Raw genomic sequence first — 24,717 nt, 5'->3', positions numbered from 1 at the left:
ACCCTCTTAGAGCACAGTGTTATATAGTAACTAAGTAATAATACTCCACTACTGTGCTCAAGTATGTTTAAGGTGAATTTGTACGTTACTAGGTATTTTTTATTCTGTTTACTTTCACTTTTACTTCACTACATTTCCTAATTCAATTACATACTTCTACTCCGATACATTTTTAATGCACAGTATCGCTACTTGTTACAAACAAAAAATTAAAGGAAATTTGGTGTTTTCACCACTGAGATTACCGGTGACTGCAACAAAGTCAGGAAGTTGATTTGTCATTGGGCTTAATCCTGTAGTGAACAAGTGCAAATGATGGTTCACACTCAACCTGCTGGAGATCTGTTGTATGTGAGCAGCAGTGTAATATTCCAAATTCTGGCTGCCTTTGGCTGTTATTAACATTTACTTGTACTTTTGTGTTTATTACTTGAGTACATTTACTTGTAGATTACTTGATATACATAAATACAGTAAATACTAGATACTTAAAAAACTTTAACTTGAGTAGCATTTCAGTTGGTGATGAACTTCTACCAAAGTCATTTTTGGTACAGGTACTTCTACTCAAGTGTGACTATCCAAAACTTTATACAACATTACTAGAACCTGACTGTGGCTACATCCAGACGACAACACTCGTGGTATTTTTCTTTTATGGATTCTAAAAGTTTCGCGTCCATACACGTATCCTTTCAAGAAATATCAGCATCCAGGTGGAAACGGGAAAACTGGGTTAAAACAGTGTAATACATATGCCACATCTACATGTGGTGCTATACACAAACACAGACAGAGCTGCAGGACACACTCAAATCACAGAAGAATACAGTGAGCATGTGCATGAGGTTATGTCCGGGGTTTGCTTCTTCTGCTCACGTGGTACTATGGTGTCGTCATTCCCAAAAAGTGGTGTTTTGCCTATCCATACGGCAATGTGAGGTCGGCGTTGTGAGATTTTTTTTCTCCAAAAATACCATTTCAGGGCACCGACAATGCCGGTGTCATGTGGACGAAAGGCCAAAACGACATTAAACTTTTGCAGATTGACATAATTTCATTGTCGTGTGTCCATCCCTTCTGTTTATCCCAACTGCATATCCACATATTTTACAGCTAATGTCAAACAATTTGACCTGAGGTTAAATAAAGAAAACAGCTGGTGTCATGTAAACATACAGATGAATCACCATGTAAAGTCATCTCACACACACCTGTGATTCTTCACCTGATGAGACCAGGCGAAGTTCCTCTTACAGCGGTCACACCAGTACGGTTTGTGTCCGGTGTGGATGCGGTCATGATTCTGCAGTGCTTTGTAGGAGCTCAGCATCTTCCCACACTGCTTACAGGGGAAGGTTGTGTCTTTAGTATGGACGTTCTTGTGGGTTCTGTAGTTGCTCAGGTTGCTGAAGCTCCTCCCACACTGCTCACAACTGAACGGTTTCTCTCCGGTGTGGATACGCTGGTGTACGATCAGATGTTCCCGCAGCATGAAACGTTTCCCACACTCACTACAACGATGCCGTCTTTCTCCGGTGTGAATGAGCTTGTGTCGACTCAGATTCGATAAATCAGAGAATGTTTTCCCACAGTCCTTGCATTCGAACGGTTTGTCTCCAGTGTGGATGCGCTTGTGTTTCTTAAAGTCACTTGCTGCTATGAATGTTTTCCAACAGTGTTCACATGTAAATGGTTTTTCTCCTGTGTGAATTCTACGATGAACCCTTAGCTGTCCCTTTGTTGTATATTTTTTCTCACATTGATCGCAGCTGAACGGCCTGTCAATGTGAAGTCTCCGATGAATCTGTCGTTGACTCTCTGTAGTGAACTCTGTGACACAGGCCTCATGGCATTGAACATCCTGCATGAATACAGAGAACAACATGAGAGAGGTGAAAACGACACAGTACATGTACGAACTTGACAACCAGCAAAATATACGACAACCTAAAAGTACTGTAGAGACTAAAACTAGGGATGGACCAATATATTGGCCAGACATTATATCAGTCAGTATTTGCTGATATTGACCAGTATCAGCATCAACACATAAGACGTCTTTTCATCGATGGCAGTGGCCGTTACTTAACGGTTGTGTTATATTAAAGTTTTTTTTCATAAATTTGTGCATTGAATCTGAGCTCATTCAAAGACAATGTGATGAAGGGCTGACATACTTTAAAATACTTCCTCTTTTATATTTATGATTTCTTAACATTAACACATACAGAGCATTATTTGACAGTTATTAGTAATTATATCATATATTATATATTATCAGTAGTAATACTAAGCATTACATGACAGTTAATATCTCTAATGAGAATTAATTTATAAATTATCTACAGCTAAATCTACAACACTACAAGTCCAGCTAAAATACAAAGTTAACATTATAATGGGAGGTATCAACAGGATTTTGGATCTAAGCTAATATCAAAAAACTGACCTTTTCAGTGGTATGTTTGAAGGAATGAAAGGGGTAAGCTAAGTTCACACAGTGGAACGTCTTTCATCACTGGAAAACTTACACTATTTTTAATGAGGGTAAATATCTATGTGTAAATTGGAATGTTAGTGTAATTTTATTGGCCGTAAACAGCATTAACAATTTCATCTTTCTTGCAGTAACATCCAAAAATAGAATATTTTGCAAAAGTCATTATGTGCAAGACTCTTAAAACTGACTCTTATAGGTCAAAAGGTAAAATATGGACAGTAGCAAACACAGACATGTAAGACCAAACAGTGTCTGTAGTGTCCATGATGTCCACACCTGTCCATGTGCATGTCCACCAACCTAACCAAGCCTTAACTGGGCCTCTATGCACAGAGGGGGAAAAACAAGAAATATCCAAAGTTGTTAGACTGTAATTTAATCCCATATGTGAATCTCAATCAGCAGCTTTTCATGTTCTCTTCTTTCAAGCGATCGTATGATGCAGGTGTGAGCGTTACCGTGGTAACAGGACACTGTTTCTTACTCTTCAGCTGCATATTAAGTCTATGGTGTCACTCTTGTTTTTCAGTAGCATGTTAAAGTTAGTATGCTAATGGAAGTCATTAACATAATTCTACCTAAATATATAAGTATAATCAAAATGTTTGACACACACACACACACACAGGTCTTTTTGTTATCATCTTATCCTATTATTTCCTTTTTGAGCCTAATGGATTTTGTTTTTCAGGTTATAAAATAAATATAATCAGTAAAGGAAATGGGTGGATGAATGGCCTGTGTCAAACACATTATTTATACATTATTCATAGTGACTTTTTTTACTGAACTTTTATTCAGGGTCTTATTTTTTGTGGCTGTTATTTTTTTGTTTTGTTTTGTTTTTGAGAAAAATGTCCTTACATACCCTACATAATTTTATTTATATTTTTTCACATATTTTTACATCCATCAAATTTACAAGGGATCTGCTGGTTGATTGTTGCATTGACAGTGTTTTTGGACCAGCTGGGTTTGTATCCATCTACCGCTTAAAACATTTTATGATGCTCCATTTTTGCAGCATTTATAAAAGTACCAGAATTCAATCAAAACAGACTTTAGTTCATGAATGATAACTAGTAATTAGTAATACACAGTGAGAACATTTTAAAATTACCTTTTGTGTGGAATCCATGTTTCTTGGTCAGACAGCTGATGCTCTTCTGAGATGCTGATTTTCCTCAACACACACACACACACACACACACACACACACTCACCTTCTGTGAAACGAATGCAGCATTAAATTATAGACAGAAGAACCAGCTTTAGAAAAAATGACATTAAATAAAGACACAGTACTACAGAGCACAGCTGAGATTCTCATTTGCAGTGTTTATTAATAGAAGCTTAACAAGCCTAGGACCAACCATTCACTCAGACATTCTGAGCCTGATTTACAGCAGCAACTAGGAACGATGAGGATCTGTTATAAACAACATGTAAACAACATGTAAGTTTATACTTCTTCCTACTCCTTTTCGACCATGCAAAATTCAGACTTGCACGTACTTGAAGATAACCTTCCATTAGAATATGTCAAAACCTACAAGTACCTTGGACATATTGTATCTGATAATCTTAGTCATGATAATGATTATGGCAGGAGTAATTTTATCTCTCGCAGGTGTTATTTTTGTTCCACTACCGTTAAGAATAAATTGTTCATATCTTTTTGCTCGAATATTTATCTCTGTTACTTATAGGTTAATTTTAAACGTTGCACTGCTCACTCAGTCTGAGTTGCTTTTAACAATGCATTCTGTATTATACATGGTTTTTATCGTAGCTGTGGCGCTAGTGGTATGTTCTGTTTTATTATGAGATGTAACAGAAAGCAATTTTAAATTTTATACAGCGTTTAAGTCATTCTAGAAATGTTGTGATTTTTTACAATTGTTAACTCTGACTTTTATGCTGATTCTACACTTGTTAAATACTGGCACCAGCATCTTTATACTCGTTATTGAAGATAGGGTGTGTGCATGCGTGTTGTTTTTTACATTTATAACCCTTTTTATTATTTTTTTAATGCTCATTATACTCTATGGACTGTAACTATTTACATGTCTGGTACAAATAAATAAATAAATAAAATAAAAATAAATAGATTCTGTTTATTTAAATGCTATTTTGTTTCTGTCTCATTTTGCTTTGCTTCTTTGCATGTTCTAAATAAATAAATAAATTACATGAAGAGGTCAACACTGTCACACCCATATAACAATTTATAGCCAATAACAGCATATGAAAACATTAGAAATATCAAAAAGAAACAACAAACAAAACAGTAGACTGCTCTGAACAAGTATATAGTAATCCCCTGGATGCTACGTGAACAAAATCCAAGTTATAGTGTGAAACAGCAGCATTAGGAACACAACACAGGCAGGTTTATGCTATAACTGGCGTTGAGTTAAGTTAAAGAACACATTTAACACATATAGAAAACCCCAGAACAATGCTAAATAAGCACTGTAATATGGTTACATTTGCAAGGAACAACACACATTCAGGTGACAACAGAAAACACTGTATTAACAAGAAAACGGTAAATTAACGCCAGCATCGTTTCCACATACTACTTACTATCAGCGGTGCGCATGCGCATTCGCACCGTACCGGTCCAAAAGGAGTCGTGTCCGCTTGTTGTGTTTTTACTGACGATACAAACTGGAACAAATAAGCTTCACTCTCACTTACAGGAGACTGAATTAAACATGATACGGCTAGAAATATACTGTCTTAAACATGAAATAGTCCCCGACATTAGTCCGCTGTGTACGGACTCCCGTTACGTACACAGAGCCAACCCGACGTAGGACAGGCTCAGCTGCGCATGCGCACTGCTCTGCTTCTTCTTTATGCTACAGAGGTTATTATGATAGCCCAGCGCCATCTTTCAGCACAGCAGCTTCTTTGTGTTGTGTGGCTAATGTAGCTTTGCATAAATTAGATTTTTATAGGAGCCACATGTGCACAAAGGAGCAGAAGACAAGTGCTGCGTTTATTTTATTGTCTTCTCCAGGTATGTGGTCTTTGTTAACTGGGCCCCTTTTTCCAGAAAGCGGGTTTTGGTGGAATATGTGAGTGGGTTCAGCCCGAAATGAGGCTAACTGTGGGGTTGTGATTCACAACAAGAGCTGAGTTTAACACAGTTACAGCGGCTGTAATCTAACCTGCTGTCTGCTGCTTTTCTTCATCAAACCCTAGTTTTATGTGTGTGTGTGTGTGTGTGTGTGTGTATGTGTGTGTGTGTGTCTCCTCCCTCCTGTAGCCTGAAGGAGCTCTGTGATTGGCCGCTTCATTCATTCAGCCTCATATCTAAAGCACAGATGCATCCGTTATCCACACACCTTCATGACTCTGGAGTAGAGGAGGATCACGGTGACGGTGGAAATAGGTCCGAATGTCAGTCATACCGCGGTCCGTGACGTGACCTGGGTCATCTGCTGATGTCCTGCTGCAGGGCCGTCAAACTCAGTTTGGTTCAGGGACCATATTTAGCCCAGTTTGATCTCAAGCGGGCCAGACCAGTAAAATAATGACTTAATAACCTATAAATAATGACAAACCCAAGTTTTTCATTTTGTTTTAGTACAAAAAACCCCCAATTGAATTATGAAAATATTTACATTTTACAAAAAAAAGATGTGAATAACCTGGAAAAAAAAAAAATTCATTTGAAGAATTTGTGCAATTTTAACAAGATTATGCCTCGACTTATTCTTTATACACAATGTTACATAAACATTTGGTAACAGGCAGAATATTGTTAAAATTTTGGAGTTTGGAGCTAAAATTTGAACAATTTCTACAATATTCCATCTCTTATTATTATGTTTATGTTTATGCATTTGGCAGACGTTTTTTTCCAAAGCGACTTACAGGGGAAAACCAATCAAATCACTCAATCAATCAAATTTCATTTATATAGCACCAGATCACAACAAAAAAGTTATCTCATGACACTTTATATGTAGAGTTGGTCAAAACCAGACCCTAAGCCAATTTACAGATCACAGTGGATTCATAAATGCACCAAACATTTAGTAACAGGCAGAATATTATTAAAATTGCACATTTTGAGTTGTTCATCTTTGTTTATATTTATGTATTTATTTGCATTTTATTGTGAAAAAATAGCTTTGTAAATGTAAATATTTTCACAGTGTAATTTTATTTTTTTCACTTTAATTTTTCGCAAAGAAAATTTGTAGTTGTTATTATTTATGGGTTATTGTGTTGTTATTTTTTACTGTAGATCACATGTCTGTATGTGGAACCTGAACCCAAATGATTGGGACAACCTTGACTGTTCAGATTAATTTTTGCACTTTCATCCTGCGGGCTGGAATGGAACTTTTGGCAGGCCAGATTTGGCCCCTGGGCCACATGTTTAACACCTGTGTCCTACTGGTCCCATTAAGGCTGGTTTGAGAGGGATGGGTGGGTGGGTAACGGTACATCGAAAAATACTGTGTGTAAGCAGTTATTGGATTACTGACACCATCCGACTGTAAGTGGATAACATTCTAATGTGCATGTGTATGGAAATAAATCAGTCTCATCAGATTTTGAATTATAAAAGCCATTGAATTTCTAGCACTGAATTTTTTTGCACTGAAATTAAGTATCTGAATTTTTTGTCAATTTACTATGTTCATAAATTTAGAATACTTTGTGAAATGAGTCAAATCATATTGTTTCGTCATGGGAAATTTGGTAAATTTGAGTAAAATTTACTAAAATTGAAGAAAATTTTACTCTACTCACATAACATTTGGTCCCTCTCTAAAAAGAGTTAAAGATACTCTTCGGGTGGAGGTCTTCAAACTCAATACGGAGCCAAATTTACTCTTTTTGAGGAAAATACTTTTGACACTGGATAAAATGCTCAGTAATTTTTCCTGTGTAGCCTAATTCTATAAATCTGTAAATTATTGGTACATTTTGGTGTGTTTTGATCCTGTAAAATTATAAAATATAATAGGCAAGTAATTCTGGGATGAAGGACAAAAGACCAGTGTTAAAAAGTTATTAATGTCAATATACTGATGCTTTAAAGTAAAGTATTTTTCACATATTTTTTGATATGAATGGACTTAATGTGGACTTTTTGTACATATTTTTTTACCTGTGTTGTTTTGACATGACTGGTTGCCATGGTGAATCATCATCTCTAAACTTTGCTGGCGTATTAAATTCACCAGGCATGTGGTGACTCAGAGTGAATAGACTGAGTTGATTTCTATATTATATTATATCTCTTATTTCTCATATAAACTATAATTCAGAGTTTAGGGTTAGTCGGGGTTTCCTTTCTCGAACACTGACCTAGTAATGTTTTGTGATGTACTGTATATTTATACCACACTGCCACCATGCACATTTTGAAATTGTCCACCAGATGGCAGTCTTTGACTTAGTCCCTGGTCTTTTTAAGGGTTATGGTTAAGTTAAGAGGGGTCAAAGTTATCTTGTTATTAGTTTAGTAGGAAAAGGAAAGAACCAACATTTCCTTATAATGTTATTTGTAATATAAATATAATGACTGACAGAGCCAAAATTTCTCTGAAAATTGGTTGTTGTTGTTATACCGTATCGTACCATACCATACCATACCATACCATACCATACTATACCATACCATACCATACCATACCATACCATACCATACCATACCATACCAACTTTATTTATAATGCACTTTAAGAACTTTACAGCTGGCCAAAGTCGCCGGGCCAGAGCATCTCTGTCAGACATTTCCAACCTGAGTGACATCAAGGGCCTCTCTGTCTGACAGCTGAAGGAGATCCTAGCCAGGAACTTTGTCAGTTATTATTATTATTATTATTATTATTATTATTATTATTATTATTATTATTACAGAAGTATGCTATATATGATTTTCTAATGATGGTTTAATTCTGTCTGTGAATTTGACACTGTTCACATTTTCATATAGTTTGTAATATACTGTCATATTTTGTTGTCATATTTTGTAGTTTTTATGTCTAGAGGACATTTGGACTGTTAGATTAGATTAGATTAGATTAGATTTAACTGCACTGATCCTTTGGGCAGAGCCCTCAGGAAATTGAGGTTCCAATAGCAGCACAAACATCAAATATACACACAAGAAATAGCACAAGAAAATAGCAAAAAGAAAAAAAAAAAAACAACAGTAGTGGAAAAATTGCCATTGCACATCAGAAAATACTAGCAGAAACAACAAGTAGCAAAGTAGTAATAATTATAAATAATAAGTTACTTATCATGTTAGAATATTAGAATATAATGGTATATATATATATATATATATATATATATATATATATATATATATATATATATATATATATATATATATATAATTTTAACAACAACACTATAAAAGTAAAATGTAATGTAAGTTCATGAGTAATAATAATAATTTGTTCAATTTTCTTCTTCAACATTTATGAAGGCATTAAGCAGTAGTGTGTCTTTCTTGTGTTGTTGCTTCTAAAGTTTTTCATTATGTCCGTAGTTTAATGCTGGCTTTGTGTTACAGAAGGTGTGTGTTGACATCACAGAGGAACATCAGCTGTCTGACCACGAAACATGGCATCAACAGAAAAGGTGACTTTAACATGTTCTCACTATGTATTTCTATCTGTGTCATTCCTGCAGATGAAACGACACCAGTTAGGAAACAAAATAAATGTGAATGTATGGAAGGATATCTCTGATGTGCTATTTCCAAGAACATGTGAAAATTTGTCCAAATTTGTCATGTCAAGAGAGTTGAAAAAATATTTAATTGTAAATTGTTGATGTAAAATATTACATATTTTTATTGCTAGTTGTGGATTTTGTGGCCTGGATTATGTTTTTATTTGTCTCTCTGAATCTGCAGGAAACTAACCAATGTGAGGAGAGCGACAAAGAGTTCAGTACAGCAACTCAATTAACGACTCATGAGAAAATTCAAGCTGGAAAAAGGCCGTTCAGCTGCGGTCAGTGTAGCAAAACCTATAAATCACAATCCCATCTAACAGTTCATTTGAGAGTTCACACTGGTGAAAAGCCATATACATGTGAGCAGTGTGGGAAAACATTTGACAGGTCCGATAACTATAAAAGCCACATGCGCATCCACACTGGAGACAGGCCATTCAGCTGTGAGCAGTGTGGGAAGGCATTTGTGAAGTTGTTTCATCTCAGTCGTCACCAGCTCATTCACACAGGAAAGAAGCATCACTGCTGTAGTGAGTGTGGAAAACGTTTTAGTCGACAGGAGCACCTAGTTTCCCACCAACGCATCCACACTGGAGATAAACCCTTCAGCTGTGAGCATTGTGAGAAGAAATTCTCTGACCGAAGTGCCTACAAAAGCCATGTAAACACCCACACTAAAGAAACTGTCTTCTCCTGTGAACAGTGTGATAAAACATTCACAGCATCATCTCACCTCAAGCGACACCGGCTCATTCACACTGGAGAGAAACAGCATGAATGCAGTGACTGTGGGAGACGATTCATCCAGCGGGTAAACCTCATTGTCCACCAACGAATCCACAGAGGAGACAAACCTTTTAACTGTGAGCTGTGTGGGAAAAAGTATTTAACGAAAACCCACCTAACAGTCCATCAGAGAATTCACACTGGAGAGAAACCCTACACTTGTGAGACGTGTGGGAAGACATTCCACAGATCAGATTACTATAAAAACCACCAGCGTGTCCACACCGGAGATAAGCCGTTCACCTGTGACCTGTGTGGGAAAACATTTTCCAATTTAACTTCCTTCCGTCACCACAAGCTCATTCACAGTGGAGAGAAGCAACATCGCTGTGGTGATTGTGGGAAATGCTTCACAGTGCGGAAAAGTCTAGTTATTCACCAACGTATCCATACTGGAGAGAAACCATACACCTGTGAGTACTGTGGGAAGACTTTTGCAAATGGGAGTAACTACAAAGTTCACAGAAACATCCACATCAGAAAAGATGTGTTTTCCTGTAGATTTTGTGGGAAGCTGTTAAGTTCTTACGATGGGCTAAAGATTCATGAGCGCATTCACACCGGTGAAAAACGGTACAAGTGTCAATACTGTGACAAAGCATTTGTTACATCATCTCATCTCTCTGCTCATGAGCGTGTGCACACTGGAGAGAAACCCTACTGGTGTGAACAGTGCAAGAAGAACTTCACCTGGGCATATCAGGTGAAGACACACAAGTGTGTAGGAGTCACACAAGAGTCCATTCCATGTCTCAGCACTTCACAAGAGGATTCAGATCCACAACCGTGATTTCAGCAGCTTTATTTCCCATTAACAAAAGTGAAGCCACAGCATTCAGTGTTTTACAAAAGACCATCAATAACACCAATCACAGATTCACAGTTTGACTGAACCGTATGTCACATGCTGTTACATCAGATGAGTAGTAACTAAAACTGGAAGCTTGTGAGAAAGTAAAGCAGTTCTGACTCAGAATATACAGTTAAGTTTAACTCACTTATTCCCATAGGGGAATTCTCCACCTTTTGCCCATCCTAACTTGGGTAACGTGCAGAGCATCCAGCACATTAAGAGCACTGAGCTGTCTCTGAAAGCACTCGGACCAAAGCCACATCTTCATCATTACCTTGGTCAATGGAACCAACCTATATTTACATGTTTTTGATGGTGGAGGAAACCAGAGGACTAAAAGTCCACCTGGCCATCAAACATGAAACCCTCTAGCTGCGAAGCAGAAGTGCACCACGACACTTGTTCAAGTCAAAGATTTGTCAAGTTTCTGCTATTGACAGAAAATCCTCTGCTGATTTTCAGCAAAGCTCTTTAAACAGCAGATGCTGTAACCGCAAACCACAAAAACTTTTTTGAACTCTAAAACTAAGTCCAGAAGATTGGAATATTTCTGTAAAAGGACATTAATTTATATTTAAGTTTTACTTTTCCTTTACAAAGTTTCACCAACACATTATCACCTTTGTTACTGTGTGGGTGAATGATTCTAGCGGAATTATTTACATATGTGACTGAGAAATCACCACGTATGTAACTGTAGCAAAAACCATAAGTGCAAAGATTTTCAGTTGAGAGGTCTACCTGGTTCTAGTTACATGGGGGAGTGGTCTGGCCAAAAGATCAAATGGTGATCTTTAGAGTTAGAATCTCAATCTATGATCTGAATCAAAATACCTTTTTTTCTGAAGGACATGTTTGATGGAATTTTTTGTTCCGATAGAACATGCATTTGTGCACCACTTAATTATTATTTATTATTGCACTATTTCTACATTAAATGATAAAGTAAACATTAGTTAACATTTTCCTATCTGTACATACATGTGTGACGCTGTAGTGTTTTGTATTACTCACATACAATATGTCCCTAATATATCTGAGAGATTTATAGTTTAACGAACCAAAGATGTTTTCATTCTCTGAAGTCATTCTAAAGCACCTACATAAATTAGACTCACTGTCCGTTGCACATCAGAACAGCAGCTCATAGACTTAAAGGAATTCTTCATAGTCTGGACTCGTCATTTAGTCTATCATTTGTTTTTCATTCGTTTATTCTACCATAAAGCAGCTCACATTTGCAGGTTTTAAAATCACACGCAGAATGTGCACAGAACACTATAAATAATGAATAACTTCTGAGTAAATGGCTGGTGTTATTTCAGCCTGAAGGATTTCTCTAAAACTCAAACAGTGTTGAAGTACAGGTAAAATTAATCAGTAATTTGTTTGACTTTAATGTTTCCAGGTGTGACAACACCTTCAAAAAGCACTTAAAAACTATCTTATTTGTTTCATCAGCACCATTAAATTGTAATTTTTTTCCATGAATTTGAGTCTTAATGAAGTTGCTGCAGATGAACAGAATAAATTATTTATTTGTAAAGCGGTTATGAAGGACCTATTACTGTTTTGAAGGCAGTGTTGATATGTGATTTTATTAGCATAGACATGGTTCATATTTTTATTGATGTGCTTTGTGGGCCATTGCTTCTCAGCCGCTACTGGATAGGGTCAAACCCATGAGTAAGAAATGAGTCAAGTCATTTGCATAATTAAAATGTGTATGATTGAGTTAGTTGGTGCAGACCAAAGGATGATGAAGTGTCTTAGAACCTCAGTTCCAGTAGAGTTTGGACACTGTGTAGATAATGTAATGATCTGCATATCTTCTAAACTCATATTCATAGTGGAACACAGAAAATGTTTCAAATGCTTTAACCCACAAAATGTTCGCCTGGCCAGCCATCCGTCTTTCTCAATGAGAAATTCGTCTGGAATTGCGGGGCTTAAATCCAAATATGAAGGCAGGACTAACAGGCGCTGAGTAAAGCAATCACAGATAAGACGGATGGGATGCTTTTTTCAGAGAAATTTAAGAATACAGGGTGTAACCTGGAATTCAGTCCTTATCCGACAACAGTTGTGACGAGATCTGTGGACTTGGAACTGACTTTGACTTGCAACAAAAAGAAGTTGGTGCATATGACGCATTGCGAAACACCCACCCCCCCAGACTTGTGATTGGTTCGGTATAGAATAGATTGTGCATATTTCACAGCGATCGGCCCAATTCCAGGCTGGTTTCTCAGAATTGAATACACTGAGAAAACCGGATGGCTGGCCAGGCTAATAAAATGTACCATTTTAACAAAAAAAAGGTACTTTTGAATTTGATGGCAGCAACTCTTGTTGAAAAAGTTTGGACAAGCCCATGTTTACCTTTAACACCAGTTCAGTCACTGGAGTTTTGGGAGAGGAATATTGTCCCATTCTAATAATAATAATAATAATAATAATAATAATAATAATGGATTAGATTTTTATAGCACTTTTCAAGGTACCCAAAGCACTTTACATTATTGATCCATTATTCATTCGCTCTCACATTCACACCCTGGTGGTGGTAAACTACGTTTGTTTGTAATGGGACTGAATATTGTCCCATTCTTACCTAAAATAGGATTGTAGATGATATAGGATTTTGTCATTGATCACCATCAATGTTTTACTGTTTTAAATGACTTTGGACCAGAAGAGGAGGCAGCCTTTCAGGATCATGTTCAAATATGGTTTCTTCTTTACAGGATAGAGCTTTAACCTGCATGTGTTGATGGCACAGTAAACTATGTTCACAGACAATGAGTTCTGTCCACGCAGAGACTTCCAACACAGAATCATGTCTGGTTTTACTGCAGTGCTGCAGATCACAGGCATCCAATACAGATTTACAGTCTTTTTCTTTACTTTTTACTACTTAAGTTGCTCTTTTTATACCCAGTCATGTTACCTATACACATTTTGGACACGTGTTGCTGTTATCAAATTCAAAATGATCCTAATTTTTACATTTTTCTTAAAAATGGCATTTTCTCAGTTTAACAATTGATGTCTTTTATAAGGTCCATTTTGAATAAAGTCTATTTTTAGATTTACAAATCATTGCATTCTGATTTTATTTACACTTTATACAATGTCCCACCTTTTTTGGACGTGGGGTTGTACCTTGTTCTCTTGTGTCTCATTAGTCTTGTGTCAGAATGAGTTCACTCTTGGCTTCTTGAACCCAGTTCATAGATTCCAGGAGAGAACACTGAGATGAAGACGAATGGGTGGAGGTTGTATTTGTGTTGCTGATAGTATGATTGCTGATATTATTCATTTTATTTGGGGGTACTGGATATTTAAGTATTTGTCCACTATTTATTGGTTATTGTATTAAATGTATTTTGTTATAGTGTTGTGTGATAATGGCCTCATAGATGTTGAAAACGCTCCCTTTATTATGATGATGATGGTGGAAGGTTCAACAGTGGTAGGATATGTAGGGGCTGCCATGACCACCACATGCTACTGCTTTTTAGACTATACCATGCTGCCATAATGGGTCTGTGTGTTCGTCTACATGTATGCTTTTTGTGGCGTTAATAAAGACTTTGTTGGTCTGCACTGAAATCTCTGCCTTCGAGCCACTTCTGTGAGTTCTATCATTCTTCTATCTTCTATCTATGACTCTATCATTTGATTCATTCTTCTGAAACATTAAATCACGACATAGACACGTTTATATTTCATATAAACAAGAGTGAAAAAATGATCACAACTGCTTTTCGTAATAAAATTTGAAATAAACCACATCATTTCATATGCACTGACACATTCACTTCGAAGCAGCGTCAGAAGCAACAAGTATTTCTATATTAATAATTAAGCATTATTTGTAAGTGAGCTCCACTTGATAGTGTGGTGTTTTCTGTGGACACACCAAACTAAACAAAAGCCCCTGATTTAACCTAGAAAGAGCAGTCGTGGCATTGGACATGTATAGGAACATTCTCAGAGCAAGAAAAAAACAAAAACACTAAAACTTTCATCTCAGTGAGGAGGTGGGAATGACCTTATAGCCACATCTGACACATTCTGTTAAAGGGCAGGGTTGGATGATTAAACACCAACAGGGAAGAAAAACCACAAAGGAAATAGTAATACTACTTTTAATTATAAATACCATAGAATGGACAGTAACGTCAAGTGGCCTGATCATTCAATTTGGTCCCAATCAATACAAGATTAATAAATAATATCATTTCACATATTAAATAAATATGTAAATGTTATAAGCCATCTATATTTTAAAAGCCAAGTGGCCTCCTTGTGTGTGTGTTTGGAGATTCACACTAAATCCATATAGAGCTGACTGCTGCAGTTTGTCGTACTTTTATATTTTTGGTCAAGGAACAGACTAGCGAAAATGACAAGTTAATAGGACCAGTGTTTTGGGAGACATTAGTAATTTTTGAATACAATAGCCTTACAATCACGTTGCCATGGCTAGGATGTTTTGGCGGTGACTGCTGGACAAATGCGGTACAGCATGCACGAATACACAACAGCAAAAAATCTACCACATCTAGAACCTGTGGATCCACATGGGTCCGTGTGCTAGTACAGTAAAACTGCTGCTCGGAAAAATGTCACTTTAAATAGGAAGTGAATAAAAATCAAGCAATTTATTCTTACAATAATGATAAGAGCTAATAGCCCCTGTAGCCCCTGACACCATCACCCCCCACCACCACCACCACCCCTCATCCCTGCATGATGAACACTTTACACTCTACCACACAATATTAAGTCCAGTACTTAATCAGATTTCCACCCTTCGCATTTGGCACACACACAAGTGTTTTTATACATAGGTCTTTTTTTTTTTTAATCTTTATTTCTTATTTGTATACAAAAGTCTTTTTTATGAACATGTTTATATATAGATCTTGTTGGGCTAAATCTGGGACCTCGAGTGCCAAATTTTGTGGCATCTCGTGTAAATGTGTGCTGGTATGACAATAAAAATCCTTGAATTGTTGAATAATTAATGATTGACAAGTTAAAACTCCAAGGACTGCCTTTGTGGGGATCGCTCTTAAACACTGTTGCTCATATAGATGGAATAAAATCTCTTCTCATAACATGATTGTGACAGTGTGATTTGTTCTTGATAGATTAAGCATAACTGGGACTCAGTATGTTATCATTGCACGCGCTTGAAGGTGATTACTGATGTGTATTAATAGGAATGAAAAGAGGAATGTGTCTGAAAACAAAATTATTCCAACTTTACGGGTGAGAGTGTACTTGTGGAAAAACAAAGTGTGGTCTGTCTGGGAGATACAGTAGTTCTGCACAATGTTACCATGACTTATAGCATCTATAGAAAGGGTACAATGGGTATTTTGTATAAATAACAAGAGATTCACTTGATAGAGGCCTTGGTACTTCCCTGAAGACACACATGAATGAACCCTCTGTCAAAATAACCTCATAGTTTCCATAATAGATCATGTAATTTCCCCACTAAGTACCTACTTAGGAAGTAATGTATTCAGATGATTATAATTGTTATATTCATTTGGTTTTATTTATCCACATGCTGGAGTAACTGAAAACATCCACAGATGATAAGGCTTATGTTTTATAGTTATGTGAGTCATCATCTTACATTATATCAAACATCTTTATTTCCAACAAGAAATATGCAGGAAATATGTCCACAGTATTGAAACACACAAAAAGCAGAACTGAACAGCTTCTACTTAACAGACACTAGGATTTAACTCCATGAACATCCAGATGTTGAGGGTCACATCATTATAGTTCTGTTTTGTATTAACTTCTACACAACAATCTGCAAAAAAACAAAACAAAAACAAAAAAACAGATCTGTTCCTAAATCAGAAACTTTGGTTCAACAACAGTTTGAACTGCTCAGAGATGTGTTTGAACTTGTTGTATTTATTAATATGTAAACATGGATAAATATTTTTTATATACATGTAATAATGTATGAATCTTTTCTATGCCACTAACTGGAATGCTCCAATGGAATTTTGTTATGTAACCTACAATGCCAACTTTTTCAAAAGAATCAAATGCCATAATGTGACTATACATGAGTAGACATGGTGTTAACAGGATAGTTAGCTGTTGCAGTCATCAGGCTTCCTTTATTGATACTCAAATTCTCAGATTTATTTTGTCACAAGGAACAGCCCATATTGATCTAAAATCTATAGATCTTTGATAACTTTTTAACCTTTTAACTTTTCGAGCATTTATAATTTAATTTTATTTATTTATTTATTTTTCTTTTCCTTACTTATCAACCTTTTATGTGCCATTACTGATATTTTGTTGGTTGATTTTTGTTTTGATTTCACTGTCCACATGTTCAAAATAAAGCTTTCAATCAATCAATAAAAAAAACAAACAAACAAAAAAACACTTTTCAGCAGCGTCAGAGGAGTCTTCCTTGAACGTTCAGAGGCTTTGTGGTGAACATGGAAACACTGTCGTCTTCTGCATGTTTGATTCATCAGTAAAACCCATGCAGTCTGACATGCAGTGGTTGCAGACACTTATTTTTAATGTTCAGTTGTGATGTATGTTGTTGGAAAATTAACTTTGGTTTCTCTGTTTTGAGCTAATAAGATTTACAGGATAAGAGATCAAATACAGGAAAATACATGATTTTCACAGAAAAAGGCAAAGTATAACATTACAATATTAGTGATGAATGACTGAGGAGAGGTTATATATAGTAAAAACTGAAAATGGAAAATTTTAAGAAATGATAGAGAGAAAGGAAAACAAATGTATATGTTTTTTTGTTTGTTTGTTTTATATTTTTATTACGTCTGAACTGTGATCCAATGGTGTAGTTTTATATGTTTTACATATGGATAGTGCCAGTATTCAGAGGGTTCACACAGAAACTGTAAATCCAGCTGAAGTTTCATAGAAGGATTTAACTGTGAAGGAAAATAAGGGAATTGTTGAAGAGACATTTTTTCAACACGGACAGGTTTGAGTGCGGACCGGTGGCAGCGCGTGTCTGTGCTGGGCCCGTATTCTGTTCAATTCAACTCATTTTTCTTGAAATGACAGTAAGTCTGTGTCCACTTTGTTCCGTCAGTAAAAAAAAAAAAAAAAAAAAAACGCAACAAGCTGAAATCGCTTGTTTTGGACCAGCGCGGTACAGCTGCGCATGCGCATCACTGAGGGTACGTTCTGTGTGCAAACGCTGCTGCTGATAATGCACTGTTTTCTTTATTAATACTGTTATTTCACTTGTCATCTTTATCTGTGTTGTTGAGTGTTGACTCAACCATGTGGCTGAGCAGGTAGTCCTTTGTTTTAGACTTCTGTAGATGTTTTAGTGGCTGTTTTTTATAGTTAGCTCAGCGCCATTATTAGCTGCGGAGCCTCCTGTGTAGAAGGGCTAATGCAGAGTTAGCCCAGATGTGCACATATTTACAGCAGTCTGCGGACTGTGTGCAGGATTTACAATGTAATGCATATATATGTGGTTCATATGCAGTGGGTGGTTGTAAATGGCTGAACTACATTTGTTTGTGTGGTTTAGACAGTGTTCACTTCTTCATGTTGTTTATATCAGACACTCTTTGCATCTTATTTCTTACTATAAATGAGACTCAGTGGATTGTCTGTGAGGTTTTGGTCAATAAACACCACAAATAAGAATCCGAGCTCTGTCCTGTTGACATGCATACATGAACAAATACAGCTCTGGAAAAAAATAAGGTACAACTGCAAAATGAACACTTTCTCTGATTTGACCATTTATAGGTATGTGTTTGAGTAACATGAACATTTTTATTTCATTCTCTAAACTACCGACAACGTTTCTTCCAAATTCCAAATAAAAATATTGTTATTTAGGGCATGCATTTGCAGAACATTCATTTTCTGAACCTGCTTTATCCTCTCTAGGGCCACTGGAGCCGATCCCAGCTACTTATGGGCGAAGGCAGGGTTCACCCTGGACATGTTGTCGGTTCATCACAAGGCTGACATATAGGTACTAACAATCAGTCTCACATTCACGCCTATGGATAATTTAGATTAGCTGATTAGTGCATGTCTTTGGATGGTGGGAGGAAGCTGGAGTACCCGGAGAGAACCCACGCAAACACGCAGAAAAGTCCCACCATCGAATCGAACCCAGGACTGTCTTGCTGTGAGGCACAAGTGCTATCCACTGCACCACCGTGTTATGACACATGGTCAAAGTAAAAAAAAAAATGCAAGTATTTTCAGACCTTAAATAATACAAAGAAAACCAGTTCATATTCATTTCTAAACAACACAATACTAATGTAACTTGGGAAAAGTTCAGACATCAGTATTTGGTGGAATAACCCAGATTTTCAGTGACAGCTTTCACATGTCTTGGCTCTAAACCATCGCTGTTGGATGACTTTATGCAGCTCCTGCCATAGAAATTCAAGAAGCTCAGCAATGTTTGATGGCTTGTGACCATCCATGTTCCTCCAGAAGTTTTCAAAGTGGGTTCAGGTCTGGAGATTGGACTGGCCATGACAGGGTCTTCATCTGGTGGTCCCTCATCCACACCTTTATTGACCAAGCTGAGACCAGGAGCATTGTCCTGATAGAAGAGCCAGTCCTCAGAGTTTAGGAACATTGTCAGAGCAGGAGTCCAGTAGTTTTCAATAGTTATTTTTGGATTCTAGTTACTTTTGCGGTAGAAGATAGTGATGGACACAGTAGTGGTTTTTATACTTCTCCTTCTTAAATAAGACATGGATCAAGTGTTTATTCAGTAGAATAAGGTGTGTTTGTGTTGGAATATCAACAGACACAGGAATGGAATTGTCTGTCATACATGCACGCATGCTGATTTCAGAGGAAAATGCAGTGGTCTCTGATTTTTTTTCCAGAGCTGTATAGCATATTATTTCCTGCTCTTTGTGTCCTAATTATTCTAGAGAATTCATAAAGTTTTTACACGATGATTCATACAGAGCCAGCAGGTCTGTCATGTCTTAACCCTAACCCATAAAGCAGCGTTGTGTCTTTCTAGTGTGATTATTTCTAAAGCTGCTGCTTCTTCTTTCATTGCTTTAATACTGAATTCATCTCACAGGAGGTGTGTGTTTGTTGACGTCACAGAGGAACATCAGCTGTTTCACCAAGAAATATGACTTCAACACAAAAGGTGACTTTAAAATGTTCTCTGTGGGTTTTCTAACTGCACTCCACTGTCTTAGTACCACTCCAATATGAGTCCATGAATCCATTAAAAAAAAAAGTTAAAAGCAATAACAGTAGAAGGACATCATTCTCTCATTCACTGCACTTTGAATAATTGCCCATTGTCTTAGTCCATGTACATAATAAACACATAAATAGAAATTACATTAAAGCCAAACTGCAGTAGAAGACCTGTTGGGAATCATGATCCCTACAACGCTATTGGTCTGTTTGAATAAAATGTACATAGGTGAAAGCCTTTTTAAACCTGACGGCTGCAGCAGAGGTTATACATGTACAGGTACTGGCAGGTATCTAGGGCTAAGGGCATGTACACATCTTCGGTTTTTTTCTCACTTACATGACTTAATTTTTCATCAATGGTAAAATTTTCAAAGTGGCTGCGTGGCAAAGTCAGCAGCTCTTCTTAAAAACATGATACAGGAGTCATGAATATAACTAACTTGTGGTCATATTGTTTTTATCTTATCTTATTTTAATTTCATACACAGGTACTTGGTATTTTGTTATGGGTTTCCAACAGCAGTACTGAATGAATATTAGCATTAACATTAACCTGATCTATTTCAATAGTTTCATGTCAAGTTGTTTTATATTTTGCTCACTGTTTTGGATTTTTGTCTTTTTTTTCTAATATTGTTTGTCTGTATCTGTGCAGAAAGCTCACTGCTGTGATGACTGTGGCAAAGAGTTCCATGCACCAAATAAATTAAAGATCCACCAGAGAGTTCACACTGGAGAGAGGCCGTTCAGCTGTGCATTCTGTGAGAAGAAATGTATAACAAAAGGACAACTGAAGGTTCATCAGAGAATTCACACTGGAGAGAAACCATATCCGTGTGAGTTCTGTGGCAGAGAATTCAGTACAGCACATCAATTGAAGATTCATCGCAGAGTTCACACTGGAGAAAGGCCATTCAGCTGTGAGCTTTGTGACAAAAAATATACAACAAAGGGACAACTAAGGTCTCACCACAGAGCTCATACTGGAGAGAAACCTTTCGCCTGTGAGGACTGTGACAAAGTGTTCAGCACAGCGTATAAATTAAAGATCCATCAGAGTGTTCGTCATATTGGAGAGAAACTCTTTGGCTGTGAGTTCTGTGACAAAAAGTATACGACAAAAGAGCAATTGAAGGTCCATCGGAGGGTTCACACTGGTGAAAAACCATTCACTTGTGAACAGTGTGAGAAAACATTTACTCGGCTGTGTGCCCTTAAGCGACATCAGCTCATTCACACAGGAGAGAAGCAACATCTCTGCAGCGAGTGTGGGAAAACATTCACATCGGCAGAAAACATTCGTCAACATCAGCGCACACACACTGGAGAGAAACCTTACATTTGTGAGCAATGTGGGAATAGATTCTCTCGGCTAGCTAATCTCATTCGGCACCGGCTCATTCACACTGGAGAGAAGCCGCATCGCTGTAATGAATGTGGGAAATGTTTTGCCCAGCGGGTCGACCTCTCTGCCCACCGACGAATCCACACTGGAGAGAAACCATATAGTTGTGAATACTGTGGGAAAACCTTTAATTATAAAAGTCATCTAGTGGTTCATCAGAGAGTTCACACTGGAGAGAAACCCTACCAGTGTGAGCAGTGTGGGAAAGCATTTGACAGATTACAAAATTACAAACACCACCTGCTTATTCACACTGGAGAGAAACAGCATTACTGCAATGATTGTGGGAAATGTTTCACTCAGCGGATAAACCTGATCGTCCACCAACGTGTACACACTGGACACAAACCTTACTGGTGTGATCGCTGCAAGAAAAACTTCACATGGTGTAACCAATGGAAAAGCCACAAGTGTGTGTTTGAAAGAGATTCTGATACATGGTGATATATCGCTGTTTTTACCTGATAGTAGATATTTATTCCTGTGTTTGACATCAGGATATTTCACAGTAGCACAGTTCAGACATCCAGGATGACAGTTATAGTAATGGTTGACCTAGTCCAGTTAGTATATCCTGATTTAAGACTTTCCATGTTGGTGAAGCCAAGAAGAGGAGGTAGGGCAAAGGTTAACAGTGTAAATAATTCAAATAAAAGCACTTTTGCAGCTATGACAAAGCTTTGTATGATCACAGCTTTACTGATGCTGAACTGGAAAGATGGGTGCTGATTTCCTTAACAGCCAAAGAGCAACAGCTACTAATGGAAGATCATTGAGAACTAAAGCAAAACCTACATGATAAAAGGAAACACATCATCCAGCGGAATGTGTAATAGGGCTGTGTATTGGCTAGAAACTGGTAACTATAAATATAGTGTTCAAAATTACATATAATATGATATTGTCTGAAAATTGATGTATTTCAATTGGATAATATAATAATAATAACAATAATAATAGTAATAAACTATTATTATAATAATATAATAAGTTAAGGAGCAAACCCTTATATGCGTGGATACTTTGGTGGCTGTTATGAAAAACAACAGAATGTAAACAAATGTTTCTTTTCTCCTCTATTACTTACACTGATGTAACTACATATTTCTAAATAAAAGAAGGAGGACTATTCAGAAAATTTTCATTTGGATAATTGTGTGGAAATATAGTAATGTGAGTGTGGGCTCAGATTATGTGTTGTGGTAGTTCATTAAACAAATACAGGCTTGAATTTGTGGTTTGATGCTTAGACCAGTTGTGCTGTGATATGTTAGTAGGCACATGGTTTGCATTCGCATCATAGAAACAGCAAACCAAGTTGATAACAGTTATCAGTGATTGGCCATGTTAATGCAGGCAGCCACTTTATTCCTTTACCCATTATCTATCTGAAAATATGTGAACTGTTTCACTTGTCTAATGTTAACGCTTTGCTTTTCCATTAGTAACACGACAGCATCACAGCAGTGACTTGCTAACTGCTCTCAGAATTGGGTTCTGTGGGAATATTTTGAAACATTTTGCAAAGGGTAAAGCTCATGTTTATCTTCAGATTGCCTTCTTTCTTGTGGAAAATAAAATTGGTCAAATGCTTTTCAGCATTCAGTAACTGCTGTGTAAACTTAACAGATGGCTAAGTCTGTTATGCTAACGTTAGCCTCTTTTCACTAAATCCTGTGTCAGCTTAAACTGGCTGAAGATAAATTACAACATTATTATGTAGCTGCCCGAGTTTAAACAACAAAGCAAACCTTTGCATATAAAATCTTGACAGTATTTTTTCTAATCAGTGCAGTATTGTACAGTTTTGGAAAAAGTGATATTACATTCCATGAGTGCATCATCATTTTCTTGCACCCCAAATGAGTGAATAGCCTTAAAATATAAGTTGACCAAACACTATTCTGAATGGAAATTGGAATAATAACACTGGGTTACAAAAAATGTTTTTTGCAAGTTGTCTAGGTTTTTTTAACTGAATTAGGACCATTGTGCACCAATAAATCCAAAAATGACATCTGTTTTTCTCAATCAGGTCAGGTTTTTTTTGCTAATTTGATTTTGAAAAATTTGATCTTCTCACAAAATATAATAATTAATACAAAAATAAGATTGGTAAGCACACTTTATGAAACTTGTGACTTGATTCCTGTTAGGTACAATGGTGTATTCACCGCAGATGTAGCAGAATACGTCAGGCTTATTTTTGCAAGATCTTCTAGTCGAAGCCATTTCATTCACCTGTAATATTAAAAAAACCATTAATCATAAATTGGCAAAAGTAAAATCTTCAGAACTCGTTTATTGCAAGAAATATGAAAGAATTTTGTATCATATGATGTGAAAATGCCCATAAATGTAAGCAAAAATGTTAAAAAGCCAATATGTAGCATAGTTCAGAAAGCTGACCTGATTGAGCAAAATTAATGTGATTTTTGGATTCAGCACACCAAAATGATCCTAAATCAGCTCAAAAAACTTAAACAATAAATTTGTTGTTGACCAGTGTAATAATAATGTGACAAATTTGCAGTTGAACACTTTGCCTTAAAAGCAAAATGTGGGAAAAAATACATTTGTAATCCAGAAGTGGCATAAAAAGCCTTGAAAGGTTTATTTTAAAACTTGCAGGTTTTCAACTACTCACTATTAATGTAGGAAAATGTTCTAGTGATAACAATAGCATTTTTAAACATATGTACAAAAACAGGTTATGTATATTATTTATCTCTGTATAAGCTGAATGTAACATTTTATATTCTTTTGAACACTGTTGCTTATAAAGTTGGAATAAAATACCTTTTACCTCTTCTCAAATGATTGTGAAATGCGATTTATTCTTGATCGATAAAGTGTAACTGGGACTTGGTATGTAATCATGTCACATGGTCAAGGTGAATACTAATGGGTATAAATAAGAATAAAAAAGGAATGTGTCTGAAAACAAAATGATTCCAACTTTATGGGCTGTAGTGTATTTGAAACCACCATGTTATATCAGCAGCATTAGATTCACACTGTTTTTGTGAATTTGGGTCTTAATAAAGCCATTTGTTCAGGATGGACTGGACTCATTTTCTTCTTCTGGTCTGGAATTCTCCTTCCATACAGACCTCCCACTTTGTTTTCCCTTTACTTTTCTTTGTAATCCACTCATTGAAGTGTGTTGGAACTTTATAGGAGAACTGA

The 24,717-nt window shown here is 36.5% G+C and overlaps 2 protein-coding genes across 3 annotated transcripts in view; one reads left to right on the top strand and one right to left on the bottom strand.

Moving 5' to 3' along the window:
- Positions 1–1,118: 1,118 nt before the first annotated feature.
- The window catches only part of LOC115438644 (oocyte zinc finger protein XlCOF15-like), a 143,125-nt gene continuing 119,526 nt past the window's right edge, over positions 1,119–24,717 (bottom strand). The window contains exons 1-3 of one of the 2 annotated variants that reach the window (XM_030162399.1): positions 5,096–5,273; positions 3,624–3,729; positions 1,119–1,864 (exon numbers count right to left, since the gene is read on the bottom strand). In XM_030162399.1, coding sequence (XP_030018259.1) covers positions 1,205–1,864; positions 3,624–3,641 — 678 coding nt within the window. In that variant the 5' untranslated portion in view covers positions 3,642–3,729; positions 5,096–5,273 and the 3' untranslated portion in view covers positions 1,119–1,204. Of the gene's footprint in view, positions 1,865–3,623; positions 3,730–5,095; positions 5,274–24,717 lie in introns of those variants that run through there. The other variant, XM_030162400.1, reaches the window with a different exon arrangement.
- Positions 18,018–23,474, top strand: LOC115438636 (zinc finger protein OZF-like). The gene is made up of 3 exons (XM_030162383.1): positions 18,018–18,088; positions 20,019–20,064; positions 20,779–23,474. The coding sequence occupies exons 2-3, from the start codon at positions 20,047–20,049 to the stop codon at positions 21,970–21,972; spliced, it is 1,212 nt and encodes a 403-aa protein (XP_030018243.1). The 5' UTR covers positions 18,018–18,088; positions 20,019–20,046; the 3' UTR covers positions 21,973–23,474.

This window comes from Sphaeramia orbicularis, chromosome 18 (assembly GCF_902148855.1).
Source record: "Sphaeramia orbicularis chromosome 18, fSphaOr1.1, whole genome shotgun sequence".
NCBI classification, from domain to species: Eukaryota; Metazoa; Chordata; class Actinopteri; order Kurtiformes; family Apogonidae; genus Sphaeramia; species Sphaeramia orbicularis.
This window is presented reverse-complemented; position numbering and strand designations above follow the sequence as displayed.